At 46.9% G+C, this 17,012-nt stretch overlaps 1 protein-coding gene across 1 annotated transcript in view; it reads left to right on the forward strand.

Moving 5' to 3' along the window:
- Positions 1 to 9,419, forward strand: part of FRMD1 (FERM domain containing 1) — a 40,708-nt gene extending 31,289 nt beyond the window's left edge. The window contains exons 8-14 of the mRNA XM_084202714.1: positions 1,272 to 1,337; positions 1,546 to 1,614; positions 1,804 to 1,978; positions 2,856 to 3,191; positions 3,332 to 3,460; positions 4,183 to 4,262; positions 6,277 to 9,419. Coding sequence (XP_084058840.1) covers positions 1,272 to 1,337; positions 1,546 to 1,614; positions 1,804 to 1,978; positions 2,856 to 3,191; positions 3,332 to 3,460; positions 4,183 to 4,262; positions 6,277 to 6,564 — 1,143 coding nt within the window. The 3' untranslated portion in view covers positions 6,565 to 9,419. The remainder of the gene's footprint in view (positions 1 to 1,271; positions 1,338 to 1,545; positions 1,615 to 1,803; positions 1,979 to 2,855; positions 3,192 to 3,331; positions 3,461 to 4,182; positions 4,263 to 6,276) is intronic.
- Positions 9,420 to 17,012: the final 7,593 nt, after the last annotated feature.

Here is a 17,012-nt window from a genome sequence, read left to right on the forward strand (position 1 = left end):
TATTTAAATTCCTAGTTGACTTGAAATTTAGGCACCATGTACTCTTCCATGTGTAGTTTGATCCTTAATAGAGTCTTATTCCTGCTGTGTGACACAGTTATCTCATTTTGTGGTGAGAGATGCTCCTCCTAGGTGATGCTTGGGTCACAGATCGCCTGAGCAAGAGCAGAGGAGTTGGTGAACGTGTTGGTGGGCTGGTTGCCCAGAGATTTCAAAAGCACTCACTCTTAACACCCTCCTCATGGCTTCTACTGAGGTTGGGAGCTAAAGAAAACACAACACACCCCCTATCTCTCATACAGACCAATACTGATTTACAAAGCTCTTTGTCCTTAGGAGGCAGAAAATATTTCTTAATATTTCTTACTTTGAGCTGAAGACAGAGATGGTACTAGGGACAAAGGGTGGCGTAATGTGATGGCATAAGGCTTGTATCTTGCAAGCCAGATGAGGAGAGACATATGTAAAGATAAGTTGTGACATAAAGTTTGAGCTTTGTGAGCCCATACATTTTTACCTCCACATTTTCTTTCTCCTTTTCCTCCTGACAAAAAAATGCATGTGTTACCCTCCCTAAGTCTGTTGTGTTAGAAGAGGCTGAAAGAATTAGCTTATGATATTTTTGGTCTTCAAGCAAAAGAATATGAATAGAGATCAAGTATGTCATACCAAGATGCAGCAGGAGTTAAAAGACAGTATTTCAACGCAGGTCATAAAACTCATACAAAACCACCTACTGCCAACACCAAGATTGAATGTTAGAATGAAAGTCCCAATAACTGGGCATTGATTAGCTCCCCCCCAGCCAATAGCTACCTAAGATCTAGCAAATCCCTGGACGGGAACAGCAGTGCTGTGGCAAGGAGAGGGGAATGAGTTCCCCTTCTGTTTCGGGCTCTCTGTCACCTGGAGAGTAAGAGTGGTGCATATTCATGGGAACAGCAGAGACAGCACATGGTTACAAGAAAAGTTACAAGGTACCACTGAGAACAGCAATTGTCCATATTCTCAAATCACTAAAGCTACAGGATTCCCTGTCCAGGGCAGCTAGGACATATGCTGGTGAAATGCCTGAGCCTCCCAGCATGAGGGGATTTTAGGTGTAGGTATTTCAGGGGTCAACAAGGCAAGGTGCACTCTACAAACATAATAAAAACCAAATGAGCTGATGGCATCTGTGTGATGAGGAGTCCTGCTACCTCTCCTGCAGTAGGTGCCAGAACAAGAGCGTGGTCTTTGTAGATTAACCTTTGACTCTTCTGTTCTTTTAGGATAAGAAGGAGGATCGACCGACAGTTATCCTGGGCCTGACCCTGAGAGGAATGCACATCTATCAGGTAACAGACTGCTGTGAAAGCCTTCTGGTGTAGCATTAACTCTGCACAGTTCCCTGTCCTCCCCCCTCACCGTGGCTCCTCTGCCTCCCCTGCAAACCCCAGGCTCCACATATCTCAAATTCTTGGTTGTTTGCAAATTCTTTGCACATTGCTGATTCCACCCTGTACCTGCCAGTCCCTGTGTCACTCTGAGTTTGATGTATTGCAGGAGGTGAATCACGTTCGCCAGCTCCTCTACGACTTTCCCTGGTCACACATCGGGAAGCTGGCCTTCCTGGTGAGTATGATGGAATGGAGGCCATCTGCCAGTGGCTGCCAGCCTGGGATGTGGCAAAGCTGTCAGCCTGCCTGTGCTGCTGCGTCACGTCCTGTCGCTCGCACGCACGAGACTACAGCTATCTCTGGTAGCTGTGTGGCTGAAAATGTGCTCCTGCTCATTTCTTTGGCATCTTTCCTCTTTGTGCAGGGGAAAAAATTTGAAATCCAGCCAGATGGTTTGCCTTCTGCACGGAAACTGGTTTACTACACGGGTTGCCCCTTCAGGTCACGCCATTTGCTGCAGCTACTCAGCAACAGCCACCGGCTCTTTCTGAATATTCAGCCAGTTTTGAAGCAGATCCAAAAACTGGAGGAGGCTGAAGGTATGTTAGGGAACACCCAAGCAAGTTTAGTAAGAGGAAGAGTACAGTGTCTTAGCCTCTTCTGTTGTTTCATGGTGCCTACTCTCATCTAATTAATGGTGTTTCTGCCCTATTGGAGAGCCAGTGATAGAAGCAGAGGTGTTAGGTACGTTTCAAGTCTATTCCTAAGAAGTAATTGTGGCTCCCACATTGTTGACTGTGATCAGAAAGCATGTTTATGTGATTGCAGTAGAGGGATATCTCCTCTCAAGTGCTTTCTGTCTTTCCCTTCAGTGGGGTTACAGCAGTGGCCTTGAGCAATGTGGGTGCAACCAGTGCCAGTCGCCTGTAGAAAGGCTCACTGATCAAGTGCCTGTGGGCAAAAGCCCTCGGTTGTTTTGTGTCTGTTAGTGTCACATGGATTTCTCAAACACCCTCAGCACATACATGCCATGGGAGAAATAATAAATAATTACTAAATACCAGCCACAGGAATCTTGTTCTTAGCTGACTTCATGTAGTGATGGTATTTCAAGAACCAATCAGCGCATCTGATTTTAAAGATTGAGTACCAAATTTCACTAAGTAATTAACTTTCTTTGTTTGCTTTTGTTTTGCTTTGGTGTTATTGACCTTCACTCTGAAACCTACTGTTTTCTGTATCATAACTGCCTCTACCTGCTTGTTCTAATTTAGGAGATGCTGGGTTTACTGCGAGTATGAGTAATTCTTTTACAACCACCTGAGCATCCATCTGTTGAGCAAACAAAATACAAAGCTATCCCTGTATTTGTTCAATAGCTGCAGCAGTTGTTTCTTAATTGTTGGTTGATGGCAACAGAACTTCCTGAATATATTCTGTTACCCTTCCTTAAAGTTCTCGCTGTTTCTCCCTCAGAGAAGAAGCGCTACCGGGAGTCCTATATCAGTGACACTCTAGACATGGACCTGGACCCGTGTGACAAGAACTCCCGTGGCAGCGGGAGCAGTGGGGGCAGCCGCAGGGATAACCGCCTCTCGCGCCAGTCCACGGGGAGTCACGGCAGCTCCCACACCTCGGGCATCGAGGCTGACTCCAGGCACCGCGTGTCTGTGGAAATGTCGGTGGATGAGCCCTTCACCATTGACCGCGTGCATAGGAAAGAGAAATCCTGCAGCTCAACCATCAGCTACGGTAGCTCTGGCATTGACAGTGGCAGCAAAGGGCGGGCTGAAGATGACCCTCAGGATGATGGTAAAGAATTTGGACATGTGGAGCAACTTCTAAGCCAACTTTTGTCTTCTCCTGCAGGAGGGCAGGGAGTAAGAGACTGTACAGCAGCTTGGAGCACAAGTGTAATGCTAACCATTCTCCTGCTGCTCTCTTCCTCCTAGAGCTTGAGCTGGCAGTAGATGAGCCAGAGGAGATGCCTGTAGATGAGCCTTTAGAGGGAGACCAGTTAGAGGAGGCCACTGTGGGAGAATCTGTTGAATCCCTGCCTCTAGATGCTGCTAGCTGCCAAGGTGAGATGGCTTTCTGCTGCTGCTCAATGCTCTTCTTTAAGGCTCTAGCAACAGGCACAATCTGAGGGATCTACAAAAACTCTTATCTCCTTCTAAACAGCTGCCAGTGCTATTTACTGCCCTACTGCAACAGGATTTGCAGGCCCACCTACAGTTTACAGGCCAGCATTCTTATTGTATGTACAGTGCTGATCTCCTCTGTGCTCCTCAAAGTCTCCCTTCTCTAAATGTGCCAAGCTTATATTCAGTTCATGACAAAAAGATAATTTAGGTAAACCTTTTGTAGGGAAGGAATATGCTTTAATGTCTTGTATGCCACAAAACAGCCAAGGGGCTCAACCACAGAATAATGGGATGGTCATAGGAATTCTTAGGTAAAGTTTTGTGGCTTGTGATACAGGGAATGCTAGGCAACAGGGTTATGCAGGAGCTGTCTGGCCTTAAAATATACAACCTTTATAGGAAAGCAAGAAGGGTAAAAAATGGGACAAATTGGCAAGAAACTGTTTCCTTGAAAGTTTTCAAATATTGATCTTTTGGGTCAAAAATGAGTATTTGGGAACAAAACTCCTGGAGCATTAAGGGTGCTTAATGATGTATATTTGTCTTAAGAGGACACTTTGTCACTGTTTGAATGTGGCCTGTGAGAACAGCTTCCCTTTTCTATTGCCCGCAGAACCTCAAACTTGCAATGCTTTTCACTTCCTGCTTTTCCTTTGCAGCTATAAATCAGGAATCTCTGTCTGTGGTGCAAGTCACACTAATCAAAATGAGAGGCCAAAGTGTGGAATCCCTTCACCAGGTAAGGGAGAGTTTGCTCAGCAGGAGGGTCTGTGTGTGGGCATTGAACCGAGGTCTAGTGTAATGGAGACAGCTGTAAATCAGGACACATGGATTAGTTTGGATTTGACTGATTTTTACATGGTGTAATCAAAACCAGCTGCTGCTGGTCAGCTACTGCTCTCAGGAATAGGATGAGAGCAGCATTTGGGGTCAGAATAGTATAGAAAGGTTTGGAGCAATCAACAGGGAGATCATACAAGCCAGTTATTATCTACCTTAGTCTTCTGGATGAGACATGGAAGATCAACCACTTCAAAATTTTCAGTGCAATACAGAGCAAAGACCATCTATGCAGTTTGGATGTGAGTTGCAAACTTGATCATCTTGAAGCCAGAAGTAGCTTACATCAGAGCAAAACCAGATGCTCAAGCCCTAGTTGTTATATCATTTGTGTGATTATAGTCTGTGTGTACTGAAGTCTTTGTTGTCAAGGTTTTCTTTTCACCAAACACTTGAGAAAGGGAAACTATATATGGTAAAGTACGTCACAGAAGAAGATATATTTGGAAGAAGCTTATTAAAATGTCTTTTTAAGACTTCTTTTCAAAGTATAGCTGTAGCCACTGGGGTAAAAATGTCGTTTTTGAAAAAAACCCAACCAAACAAAAAAACCACAAAAAAAGCACCTCTACCCTTTCTTCCCTCTCAATGCAAAATTACCTTATCTGCTGAGAGAGTTCTAAAACTCTTGACAAGGATTTAAATCACTTCTTAGGACTTTGTTTTTAATTTTCCATGTTTCTTTTTGGACCCAATAAAAAATTATAAGAAATTTTCATTTATCAGCAAAATAGTCCATAAAGTGCTTAGGAGACTTAAACAGAATCTTGATTATTTTTTTCCAAAGCTAAAGACCATACAGTACAAATCATAATGAATTTATTCCTCTATTTGAGTAGAAAACCTAAGAGCTCATGGCTGGAAGTGGGCATCTTGCTTAAAGCTGTAATGTTTTTAAAGTTATTGCTGTTACCATGCTTACACTGTTAAATGAGACATCTGTTTTATACAGGACTGTCAGGACTGTCTATATGATTGTAAAGACCTGGCTGCCACTTTAGTGCATCACATTCTTGGTGGCTCTTTAGAAAACTATCAAAATATTCCTTACAAGGCCATGTAACTAAATGCTGCAGGGCTTCCTTAGCATTGACCAGACAGTGCAACATATTCCTGTTTCTGGGAGTACAGCTGAGCCAGAAAATTATTTCCTCAGGGTAGTTTTTTAATTCCCCTCCCAAGGCAGTGAGTGAAATTATACTGGGAGTAAGTTTTCTGTGGTGCAAACAGAAGTGTCTTGGTTTCAAAATTATATTTTTGAAATTAGCCTTAATATTAACATTTAACAGGTGATTATTTAAGAGGCAGAAGAAGAAAAAAGTACAAGTGTTGAAGCTGCAAATACTCTCAAATGGTCAGTAATTTCTTCACAGAGGCTTGTGTAGCAAGATGGTGCCTCTGGGAATTACTGCTGATTTGTTCCTGCTCTTTATGGAACAGCATTATGGAGATGAAACTGTTTGTGGCAATTGCTGGACACTGTAACCCATTAGTTTGCATGGCTGCCTTCTGAACCTTCCTTTCAGCTCATTAGACTTAATGTGTTTGAGCAGTTGGGGTAGTTTTTTGTTAAGTGCACTTCGTCCATTTGAGGACAACTGCTTGGGTCTGCCAAGAAGTGTGAAGTCATTCAGGTGTCAGTATCTGTCAAGTGTTTCATCCATTGTACTGGACACTTGAGGACACAGGGCAGACAGATCGGGATCCAGCTCAACATGGCATGGAAGCTTAATGCACTTGTAATTTCTGAATTGTTCACAGCTCCTTCTTTAGGCCAACATCTTTCAGAAGGCTGGTGGGGCTCTTTTGAAAGTGGGGAAGAACAATTTTGAGGAACTTTTAGCATAGCCAACATCCTTAGGCTGTGTGTGAGCTCATTGTTTTTATTCATATGTGTCTTGCTGAACTGGCAGGTCAGATCACCCAAAAGCCGGAGCTGCATGGAGCAGCACAGCCAGAGTTTGGATGACATCCGCTTGTACAAGCACCGGCGCCCGTCACTGAGTGCCACGCTGTCTTCAGACACGTCCCACAGCTACACCTTCGGCTGCAGCCTCGAGGATAAGCTGTCTGTCTATGGCTGCGTGTATTCCACAGCGGACTGCAAAACCAAGTCTGCCCTTTATGGGAAGCGATCCATGAACTGCCTGTCCTTGGATCTTCTGGGAGAGAACCAGCTCCCAGAGGAGTTTGTGGTGTAATGAGATTGGAGCTCTTCCATACCAGGAAACAGCTCATCATGGCAATATATACCTCATTAACACCTGTGATGTCACTCTGGTTCTTGCAGGAGATGGTGAGCGGCTTTGTTATTCAGCTCTGTATCAGTAAGTGGCATCACTTCTGCAGACCTGGCTACAGGGCAAATCAACTGGAGTGTAGCACTTAACACTGGCATTGGTAGTGTCTGTCTGAGCAGAAAGTGGAAGTGGCCTGCACCCTTGGAAGGGACACAACCAACATTAAAACCAAAAAACAATGGACCAAAACTGACGCTGAGCTAGTAAAGCAAACTTTGTCTAAATGGATTAATCAGAAATTTAATGTCTGTCATGTTCCTGCCTTTCTCTTGTGGTCCATGTCTCTTAATTTTAGTGTACAGATAGTTTGTCTTCAGTTTGCGCTGCTGCAACATTGCCAACAGCTGTCAGGCCAGGATATACTCTTAGCATATTTGGAGGGCTGTGTATGGAAGTGTCTGGCCTGTTTCAGTTGTAATGAACACAAGTTGCTTATTCACTCCACTGGGAGCAAGACCTGCTCTGCCAGGAGTTTCTTCTTCTTTTGTTGTTGTTATTCTGTTGTAAGCATCCAGCCAAATACAATGTGTGGTCTTTTTTTTTTTTTTTTCCTTTATTGCAGCAAATGGAACTGACTGTCAGCTGTCTACTACTGCTGTGATGCAGATTGGCATTATATCCTTGGGGAGATAGGGAGGAGATAAAGCAAATTACTTGGCTGCTTCTGAGAGTAGAGAGGGCAGGAGCATTAACTGACGGGCTTTTGAAGAGAGGAGTGTGACTGGAGAATTTGTCCAGGCATGATCACCCCTTACTTTGATTCATACTTAAATGCTATTCTTTTATTTGTTTTTAATAAATCTGTTCCTTAGATTTTTTTTCCCTCTGCTTAGGAGGCAAGTAAGGACTGGAGAAAGTAACTTTTCAAGGACAGACAGAGTGACTGTGTCCTACTTAGTCATGGATAGGTCATGCAAATATGTGTGTGGCACTGCAGGGCTGATGACGGTGCAGGTGTAGGGTGTTTATGTGCCAGACCAAGGGTACTTGTTTTGTGACCTTGAGAGTGGTGGATCTGGCTGTGCTGGCTCTCACTAGGGAAATAATCATAATTATGCTGTTTGATTCAAGCATTTGGTGTGGAAAACATCCTACTACCTTGTTACATGCAAATAAATACGTGTTTGGTTTCCTCCCCTCATCAATTCCCAGCATTGGGAAGCTTGTACTTGAAGGCCCAGCTTCGTGCCCAGCTTTTGACAGGCATCTTGGTGTGTTCTGACAAACTCTAGAAGGAAAGGAATACTGTTCTGCTGGTTGGAGAAGTGTGTGTTGTGCAGTGTTGGTCATCAAAAGCTGAAGATAGCCTAATTTGGGAAAGGAAGGAAGCCAGACTATGACAAGGAAGGTTTGAGCTGCTGCTTTGATGGTGGGTATGCAAGCTCAGTAGTTGTCTGGTAAATTGCATTCCCATAAGTCATTAGAGTAGCAAATCCTTGAAGTCCATCATCTTGCTACTTCTGTGTGAATGCCATGTAGACACAGGCCATGCAAGTGCATCTGCATTCACTGAAGTGGGGCCAGCTGCTCTACATCCTCTGAGATGAGTCCAGCACCAAACCCAAGCTGCATGCACTGTAGCCACGACTGAATTGACTGTGCCCTCTTTGATCACACTGTTCTTTCTTGTTGTAATGAACAATTAGGAGCTGTGTGTTCACTGTAGCCTCTTTTCCTTTCTTCCAAACAAAGCCAAAATGCCTTTGCAAAGTACTTGAGGTATGTTTACTGCATCCAAAATAAATTCTTCTAAGTGGATCTAAATGGGTAAAGGAAATCTGGTTGGCTGCTCTTGAACAGTCCAATCAAGCCTCCCTCTGTCAGTCATTCTCTGTTACCTGGGTCCTGTTTGGCCATAAGCCACAGGAGGTAGGCATGGCCAGGATCCAGGAGGCCAGTGGCTTGCAGCAGTGCAGGAGCCTTGCTCTTACAGCCGCCACAGAGCTGGAGGGATGGCTCTTGCTGCAGCAGTGCCTGTCCATGAAAAATGTGAGGGGGAGGTCTGGAGTGAGGGCCCTACTAACCTGTTGCTCTCCCACCCATGTAGATGTACAGCTACTTGTGGTTCTGGGAATGGTTGTTAACAGGAAAAAAAGGTCAAAATTCAGTGGGTATAGTTGTTTGGAAAAGGGTCATAAAATGCATGTGCACCATGTGCACACTTCTCTCAAAGACAATCACATCCTTATCTGCTTCAGCCTAACCACATCACAGAAGTGTTTATTGCCACCAGGCAGCTCAGTGTTCTGGTTTTGCAGTTAGCAGGCATCCAAAGGATTTGCTGAAGTGCTGTAATCCTGCTGCTGCCGGTTACAAAATGCACCAATACCTGAAAACACCTGTAACTGACTCGTATGAGCATCCACTGCCTTGTACATTCCTGAGGAGTTCTGTATTTATTCATGGCTTGTAGGGAAGGCAGACTCTACAGGTCTGACCGTCTTCTCCCTGTGGTCTGTGCGGCTCCCTCCAGTACTGTAAGTGACGTGTGCATATGAAGGGGAGACCAGACACTTTGTGTATAGACTGAGAATGAATCAATATCTTACGAGCACTGTGAATATCTATTATGCAACTTTTGTGTTCATATAAAAAAAATGACCTGTTTCTGCTAGTAATACATTTATTTTTTGTTTGGATTTAGAAGATCTCTTATTTTTGGGTTTGATAGTTTGGTAGACGTTAGTGTGTAAGCATTTATCAGCTGATGTTAGAAACTAGCTGCCAATATTTGTACATATTTGTAAAATACTCGTGTTATAATCACTCTATTTTAATGGTAAAAGTTTCTCCTTTCCATGAAAGGATTTTCTTGTTTAAAATAAAACATAAATAATTATATATACACCTGCAATAAAGTATGTATAGAAAAAAGGTGTGTAGCTATTTTTGTGTCCAAGGAGGACTCTGTCTTCCATTTGAAATGGGTTGTAGAAATTAATTTGCTGCCAGACTAATCCCTATGAGCTCAGCTTGTGATGACAAACCCAGAGGTACTGCAGTCACTGCAACAACTCCTGTTCCTCCTTGCTATTCTCAGTAGCACAATGCCAGAGGGCCCTTGTCAGGTATTAGGAACACAGCTGAGCAGGTTGGAGTCAGCAGGACACTCAATCTGAATCTGACTGAAGAGACAAGTTAAGCTGCTCCTGGTGGTTAGTCAAATGTGTGAACTCCCAAGGAGGTAGAGAGATCCTGTCAGTGTCCTTGAGGGGCTGCATCCAAGGATGGCTGCCAGCCCACAGGATGCAAAGTGCTGCTGGAGAGCGCTCTACCAAAGTCACCTAACCTGCTGGCCTGGAGTCTGGCATGGATAAAGGAAAGGTTTTTTTCCTTGGATCATAAATCTATGAAGGAGTGCTGCAGAGCTATCTAGATGTCTTCCTGAAGAAGCTTGCTCACTGGGAGCATCTTATAAATGGTTGGGGTTTTTTTTTTTCCTTTTCTCTGGAAAAAGAATTACCTTTTATATACTTTGGTATGGTAGTATTGCCTCTATTCTTAAGATTTCCTTTCTTGTACTTCATATTTTTGTCCAGTACCTGCTATGTTTCCAGTACACAAATTTTCAAGGACTTTAAAAACTTATCCAAGTTTCCACTTATCCTTTGGCTTGGGGATGCTGGGAAAGGGTGATTTGATTACACATGGAGCTTTGTATGGAGATAAAACTAAGTAACAGATTGACATTAGGTCACCCAGATTTGAAGGACTTGGTCACTTCTCTTTGTTTTGTTGTTTGGCAAGTAATAGCACTTTCTTGCCCTCTGGGGTGGACTGTTGCTGACACCAATGAGTCTCTCTCAGAAGATGGGGCTTCTCATAGTACCGGCAAATCCTGTGTGGGTTCAGTCAAGTGCTGCAGTGTGGGATGGGGATAATGTGGTTACTTCACTGGATCTGTTTTGACGTATGCCACCTGTGGGAGCTGCATGGAGGTAAGGCCTGAAAGTGTGTGCTAAAGCTGATGGGTAAAACAACCCAGGTGTTTTGGGTGAGGTGAGAGCAGTTCTTCAATGGATTTCTTGGCAGCAAATTCTGAGACACTGGAGACTGATACCGTATTTTAAAAGTCTGAACATTTTTGAGCAAGAGCTGGTCCTAAAGCCTCTCACTGGAAAGCTGTAGCTCCTTGTTCCCCAGCAATGTGCTTCCTCTGTCTGGGTCGGGTGGCTCCTAGTTCCTTTGCCCAGGCTTCTCATGGCAGCTGTGTTTGCTCATCCCTACCCTCGTCTGCTCTGCCTCTGCTTCGGAGCCACTGCTATGACACCTCCCCTTTCTTGGAGCCTATTCCCGGGCTCGTGGCGTCCAGGGCCTGGCTCCGGCCTTTAAGTCTCTCCTGGACGCCCACCAGTTGTGGCGTGGAGAGGAGGAAGGGACCCATCGTGTCGCCTGGCGGATCTGCCCGGCCCGTGGCGGCAGTGGCACGCCATGGGGCACCAAGGGCCAGCGCGGCTGCCGGCGGGCAGGGCCGGGCCGGGCCGGGGTGTGCGGCAGGGCCGGGGTGTGCGGCAGGGCCGGGGTGTGCGGGGCAGGGCCGGGGTGTGCGGCAGGGCCGGGCCGGGCCGCGCGGGGGCGCCCGAAGAACGCGGCGGCCTCGGGGCCGGGCTGCTGGCCGGGGCCGGGGCCGGGGCCGGGGCCGGGGCTGGGCCGGGGCTCCGGGCAGACCGGGGCCCGCAGCTGGCCGGGCAAGTGGTGCCGATTCACCTCGGGCAGCTTCTGTCAGCATTCTGCGGGTCCAGGCTGACCGTCTGCCCCGGGACGGGGCGGCCCGCGGTGATCGGTACTTGAGTGAGCAGAGCCCAAAGCCAGCGGTGGCCGTCGGGTCCTCACTGAATGCCGCACAAAAAGCCTATGGAGCGGTTCCAGGTCTCGGGGGTCCAGCTCCTGCAAGGAGGGATGTGCACCCAAACTGCACTGGGGAGAAAGCTGATGCCCTTTAGCCTCTGGTCACCCTTGGCCCGGCATAATTTAGCAGTGAAACGCTGGTACAAGTTCAGAACCTTCCCTCCCTCTGACAAGTTGGTTTAAGAAAGGCAGATGGGTTTAATGGGATGAGAAGTCCCAGGGGCCCAGGAGCTGCACCCTGAGATGCTGTAGCTGGGACAGCATGGAGGTGTGTGTGTGCTGAGCCAGCTCTGCACCTTCTGTGTCGCACACAGGCCATGGTGGGAGACAGGACGGGTGTGAGGGAGCCCCAAACACCACCCAGTGAAGCGGCTTTTCTTTCCAACTTGGGCCGAGCTTCCTTTCTGCAGAACCTCTGCACTGTCAGAGCAGCACCACTGGGTATTTCCCTATGGTGCACCCAGGAAATCAGATGTACTGAATTTTTAATTCCATACTGAATTTTTAATGACCTCTGAGTGCCATTGCAATCACTTGCCCACCCTCCAACTCCAGTTCCATAGCCCCCTTGGGTAGCTGAGTATTAGGTTTGGGCTGCTGTCTGATCACAGCTGGGCCCTTCTGCCCTTGCCTTCAGCCCATTTGGAGCAGGGGTAGCTGGCACGGTGGCTGAGCCCACAGCTTGGGGAGACATGCACAGGTGCCTCTTGCAAAACACCCTCCTGGCATGGCACACTGAGTAGCCCTGGCTGGTGCAGGGCTTCAGCAGGAGTGGAGCACAGGAGAGGGTAAGTCTGGTGTCAGCAAGAATGCCTTTGATCAGCAGGTATGGGCTGGAGGGAGCAAGGAGATGATGGAGAAATGTACAGAAAGGGTCTTATTTCACTTCTCTCATCCAAACCAGGTCCCTGAATCATGCTTCTGCATAAGGCCTACAGCTTGTAAGAAGGAAAACAAGGAATGCCTTGCAGCATACTTGGCTGAAGAGAAAATTTGGCAATAGGAGTGCTTAAGGGGCCCATGCCAAAAGGGCAATAGAGAGCCTTGAGTACAGGTATGTTTTGGAGCATCTAGATCCAAGCCCACACTTACACAATGCCTTGAGACTGGAAGTAGGGACAGCTCCTCTGGCGCAGCTGTGCCCCCAGCCTGTCCCAGCCCAGTCTGGCTGGCAGCACTGGCATTCAGCTATAGCCACATCCTGCAGTGGGATGAGCAGTGGGGTTTGCTGTGGGAGCAGCTGGGTACAACTTTGCTTAACATATGCTCTGCAAATAACAGAGAGGGTACCAACCATTGCTTTCCAATCTGCTTCAGCACAAACCCATTTGAGCTCCAAAATTTTCAGCATTACTACTGAAAAACATAGGGCAGCTTAAGCAAACTTAGGGAGAGCTCCACAGCTATAATGTCAACTTTAACCTGTTTTCAGGATACACAGAAACAGATAGGAGCCCTTACAGACTTCTTTTTCCCAAGGTCACAGCTGGGACAACCCAGTATCTTTAAGGTTGACAAACTTTAAAGACTCCTCAAAGCTGCTGCCTCAGACTCCTACTGCCACCACTCTGGCCCTGCTTCATCAAGGCTGTCCTTAGCTCAGAGCTGCCTCTCAAACTCCAAGCAGGTACCCACAAAGGTCCAAGTACAATTTCTTCCCATTTCAGGATGAATGGTTAAAACAGAGATCCCCACAACGCATGGTGACAGCAGGGACAGTGAAGTGGTGACATCCCAGGTGTGTATGAGCATAAAGTGGTTTCTGGCATTTTTAAGCCACTCTCCTACACCTGACAGCAGGGACCACAGAGTGCTCCTAGTGGCTCAGGCGTTTAACTTGCTGCAGCTGGTAGCAGGTCCAGGAGGAGGGTGCTCCAGAGGAAGGCAATCAAGGCATAGGAAATCAGCTGTCTTTCTGAGGCAAAGAGCCAAGTAAGAGAAGGCTCAGCAGAAGCTCTGGGAGAAGTGACCAGAAGGTTCCAGTGTTGTGGTCCTGTGGATGAGCTGCGCAGGAGAGAAGTAAGGAGAGACTTGCTGCGGTAATGGGGTAGGGCTTGTTTGCTTCCTAGCCTTTTCCAAATGTTGTTCACTCTAAGAGCCATATTAGTTGCTGGGATGTGTCCTGCAAACTGTTTCTACCTTCCTCCTATTTGGTGTTTCCTAATGGTGAAACTGCTGACTCTTCCCTGGGATGTGCTGGTGTAAGGAATAACTTGCAAGGACTACAGGCAGTAATGGCATGGGTGAGGGCAGCAGTAAAGTTGGCAGGACCTTGCTCACTGCATCATTAGGCCAGGGCCTATTTTACTCCTGATTGCCCTTATTTTATCATGTATGTGGCTCTTGTGTTGCCTGGAGCTTGGGGCTCTCATGGGAGAGCAGCTCTGCAGTCCTGATCTTTTGAGCTGCAGAGGACCTTGGCCTCAAACATGTCAATTGTCCAGCAGTGTCCTCTCCCAAGGCAGATGTACTGTGATTGCTGAGTCCAAACTGGGAGCAGCCTTGTCTGGATGGGGGCCACAAATGCCTGGCAGCGTGAGCAGCTGGGTGAAGGGGACAGCAGGATGTAGCAGTGGGACACCTGCAGGGACTGACCTTGTAGCAGTGCCACTTGGTGAGAGTGGGTAGGAGACACAGGGGCCCTTCTTTAGGGGGCTCTCAGACCTGCTCTGTCAAAAACACGTGTCTAAGCTGAGACTCTGGCCAGGACCTGGCAAAATCTCAGCAATGAGGATGGGACCTCAGGTGTGTGGTGCTAAGTGCCAATGAAATCTGATCTGCCAGGGTTGTTTTCAGGACTTCAGTGAGTCAACATTTGTATGAGTCAGTGTCACGGCATCTCCGCTATCTCTTGCCTGCCATTACTTTATCAGAGCTCCCTCAGGTCTCTGTGGCATTTTCCATGTTTCCCTTTTACTCCTTTTGGGAAATAGATGGTATCCAAAAGTCCCTGGCCTTTTTTGAGGCTGGATACTTTTACCTTCTTGTGTCTGTGGTAAGATTGCCTTGCCTTCAAGCTTCCCATCACCACACCATCCTGTAACTGTAATACTGTGTGTGGCCCAGAGCACACCTGGCTGCAGGACTCCTGTGTGCTGTCCATGCCTCGCCTTGTAGTGTGTAACTTTTTCTGGCTCCCCCAAAGCATTTGGGGACATTGGGATCCTCTGTGCTTGGCTGGTATCTCCAAAAGAATGTCCTGGGCAAAGGCAGTTGTTCCTGCCTTGTGCAGCACCAGACTTGCCTGCAAACAGGCAGAGGCATCCTCAGTGGCACTGCCCCTTCCCTGGCTCAGCAGGGATGTTCTGCAGAGGGACCACCTCACCATGCCATGGCAGTGCAGCGCTCACTTCAGGAGAGACACAGCAGGGGTACTCACCTCCAGTAAGAGGAGGTGGATGGAGAAATATGAGTGGAGAGAGCAGCTGCTCTGTTGGCCTGAATATGGCTTGGGATAACCTTTAGTTAGTTACTTCTAAGCTCATACAAGGTCCACGACCAGAGCAGGTGCAGTCCTGGTGATGTGAGGATCAGGAGCAGTACCTGTATGCTCAGCTTCCCCAGGTGTTGCATTTCCCTGCTGTGGAACTTGGGAAGATTTCTTTACCAGGATCCTTCCTGGGACTGTGCAGGTCGCTTGCTTATTGTCCTCTGCTCCATGTCCCCATGCAACTGCACATTTTAACATTTTTGTTATTCACCAATTCTTCTGCCCTTTGTCTGTATGCCATAGGAGCTGAGCTCATGACATGCGGCTGGGACTGCAAAGGTTGTGACATTTTGGTGTTTGTGGGACAAAGGTCCTAAGAAGAGTTTAATACAGGCCTACTTGTGCTGGAAAACTGTAGGCCTATTGCTTGCATCCCACCCCTTAAAGTGGCTGTTGTCAGTTTCTTACAGCCAGGTGATGCCCACATCAATGTGTCCATCAGAAGTCCTCTCTCCTTGTTCACGTGGGCTAACAAAAGAGCTGATGCTGCTGAACATGTAGGTACAGCTTCTTGTGTTCAGGCATCACAGTCACATCTTGCCCCTCGCTGTTGCAAGTGTTATGCCAAATTTAGCAGGTAAACCAGATTCTGGTAAGGAAGCAGATATCAGCCTTTCTTCTAGATGGAGACTGGGCACATCTCTCCATAAAACAGCATCAGTGGGGGCTGTCCAGAGGTACAATGCCCTTTATGCCCTTGTCTTCACTGGAGACAGCCCAGGCAGAGGCTGTTGCATTGCCTGGCACCTTCCCAACACCTGGGTTGTTGTCCCTCTGGGCTGAGACCTGTGCCATCTCCATGAGGTGTCCCTGTTTGGATACTGCAATATTGAAATGCCTCTTGTGAACTTTGTCCTGTCTCTTTTGGGAAGCGCTTTCCACAAGTCAGACACCGTGAAATAACTTGTCAGATCTGAGTGCCTAAGCTTGGTTGCATTAGCAACCAGCTGAACATTGGCATGGTAAATACCTGCTAACCATTTTCCATGGATTCAGCCTTGGCAGCAGAGCCCATCAGCGCAGCATGGGTTCCTCACCTACCTCCTTTCTAGGTAGCACATGGATGAGTGCATGCATCCACCCACACCGAGCGACCTGCCTTGGGGAGGGTGTGGGGCATGGGTCAGGAGAAGAGAGCTGCAGACACCCAGATCTCAAATTCAAACAAAACTTATCGGGGCATGTGTAAGGCACATTGTGACAGGAACATTGGTGCTGCTTGGCCAAAAGGCCAGAATTATTGGAGACCCAGGACTAAAGCCTAAAGAAGCAGTGCTCACTAGTGTATCAGTTGCCCTGCAAAGTGCTCCCCTTTCTGAATTGAGTTGTGTGTTTTTCCTGAAGCTTGTATAATTTAAAACAACAGCTCAGAGGCAGTAGTGGGCAGAGTCTCTGTGTATGTGTGCATGCTCAGAAGTAGGTGGAGGAGGCTCATGCTACAAAAAACCCAGACATCTGAAGTGAGGGAGGAGCTATCATCTTCTGTCTCTTGGAACTTCAAAGCTTCTGGTGTGGCTTCCAAAACTTTTTATAGTAGTGGGGTGGGGCTTTTTTGTTGGTGGTGCCTTTGGTTTATTTGTTTTGTCTTGTTTTATGTAGAAGAGGGACATAAGTAATTAGTAAAGTCCAGAGGAAAATGAAAAGGAAGAGCACTCCTGGTGCTGCTTTTAAGTGAACTGCTGGGCACTGACTCATCCCAGGCAGGATAGTAATTTCATGTAACAGAAAGAGTAAGAGGGGATACGTGATGGAGTAGATACTTGCAAAAATGAAGTAAGGGGAGCTGAGGCTGAGAGAAGAAGGGGGTGATAATTTGACTTAACTGAGATTTCCCAGGGAAATGAGCAGAGGTGCAACTTTAGGCCTGAAAGTCTGTGGATAAGATGTGCTAATCTCATGAGATATGTGCATGAATTCAAGAAGGCTCAAGTTTAATTTTAGATTTTTTTTTAAATAAACAAAATAAAAAGGTGAAGATACATTGCAAGATAAAACCTGATTTGATAAAAGT

The sequence above is a fragment of the Fringilla coelebs genome (assembly GCF_963513975.1).
Source record: "Fringilla coelebs genome assembly, chromosome: 3".
NCBI lineage: Eukaryota > Metazoa > Chordata > Aves > Passeriformes > Fringillidae > Fringilla > Fringilla coelebs.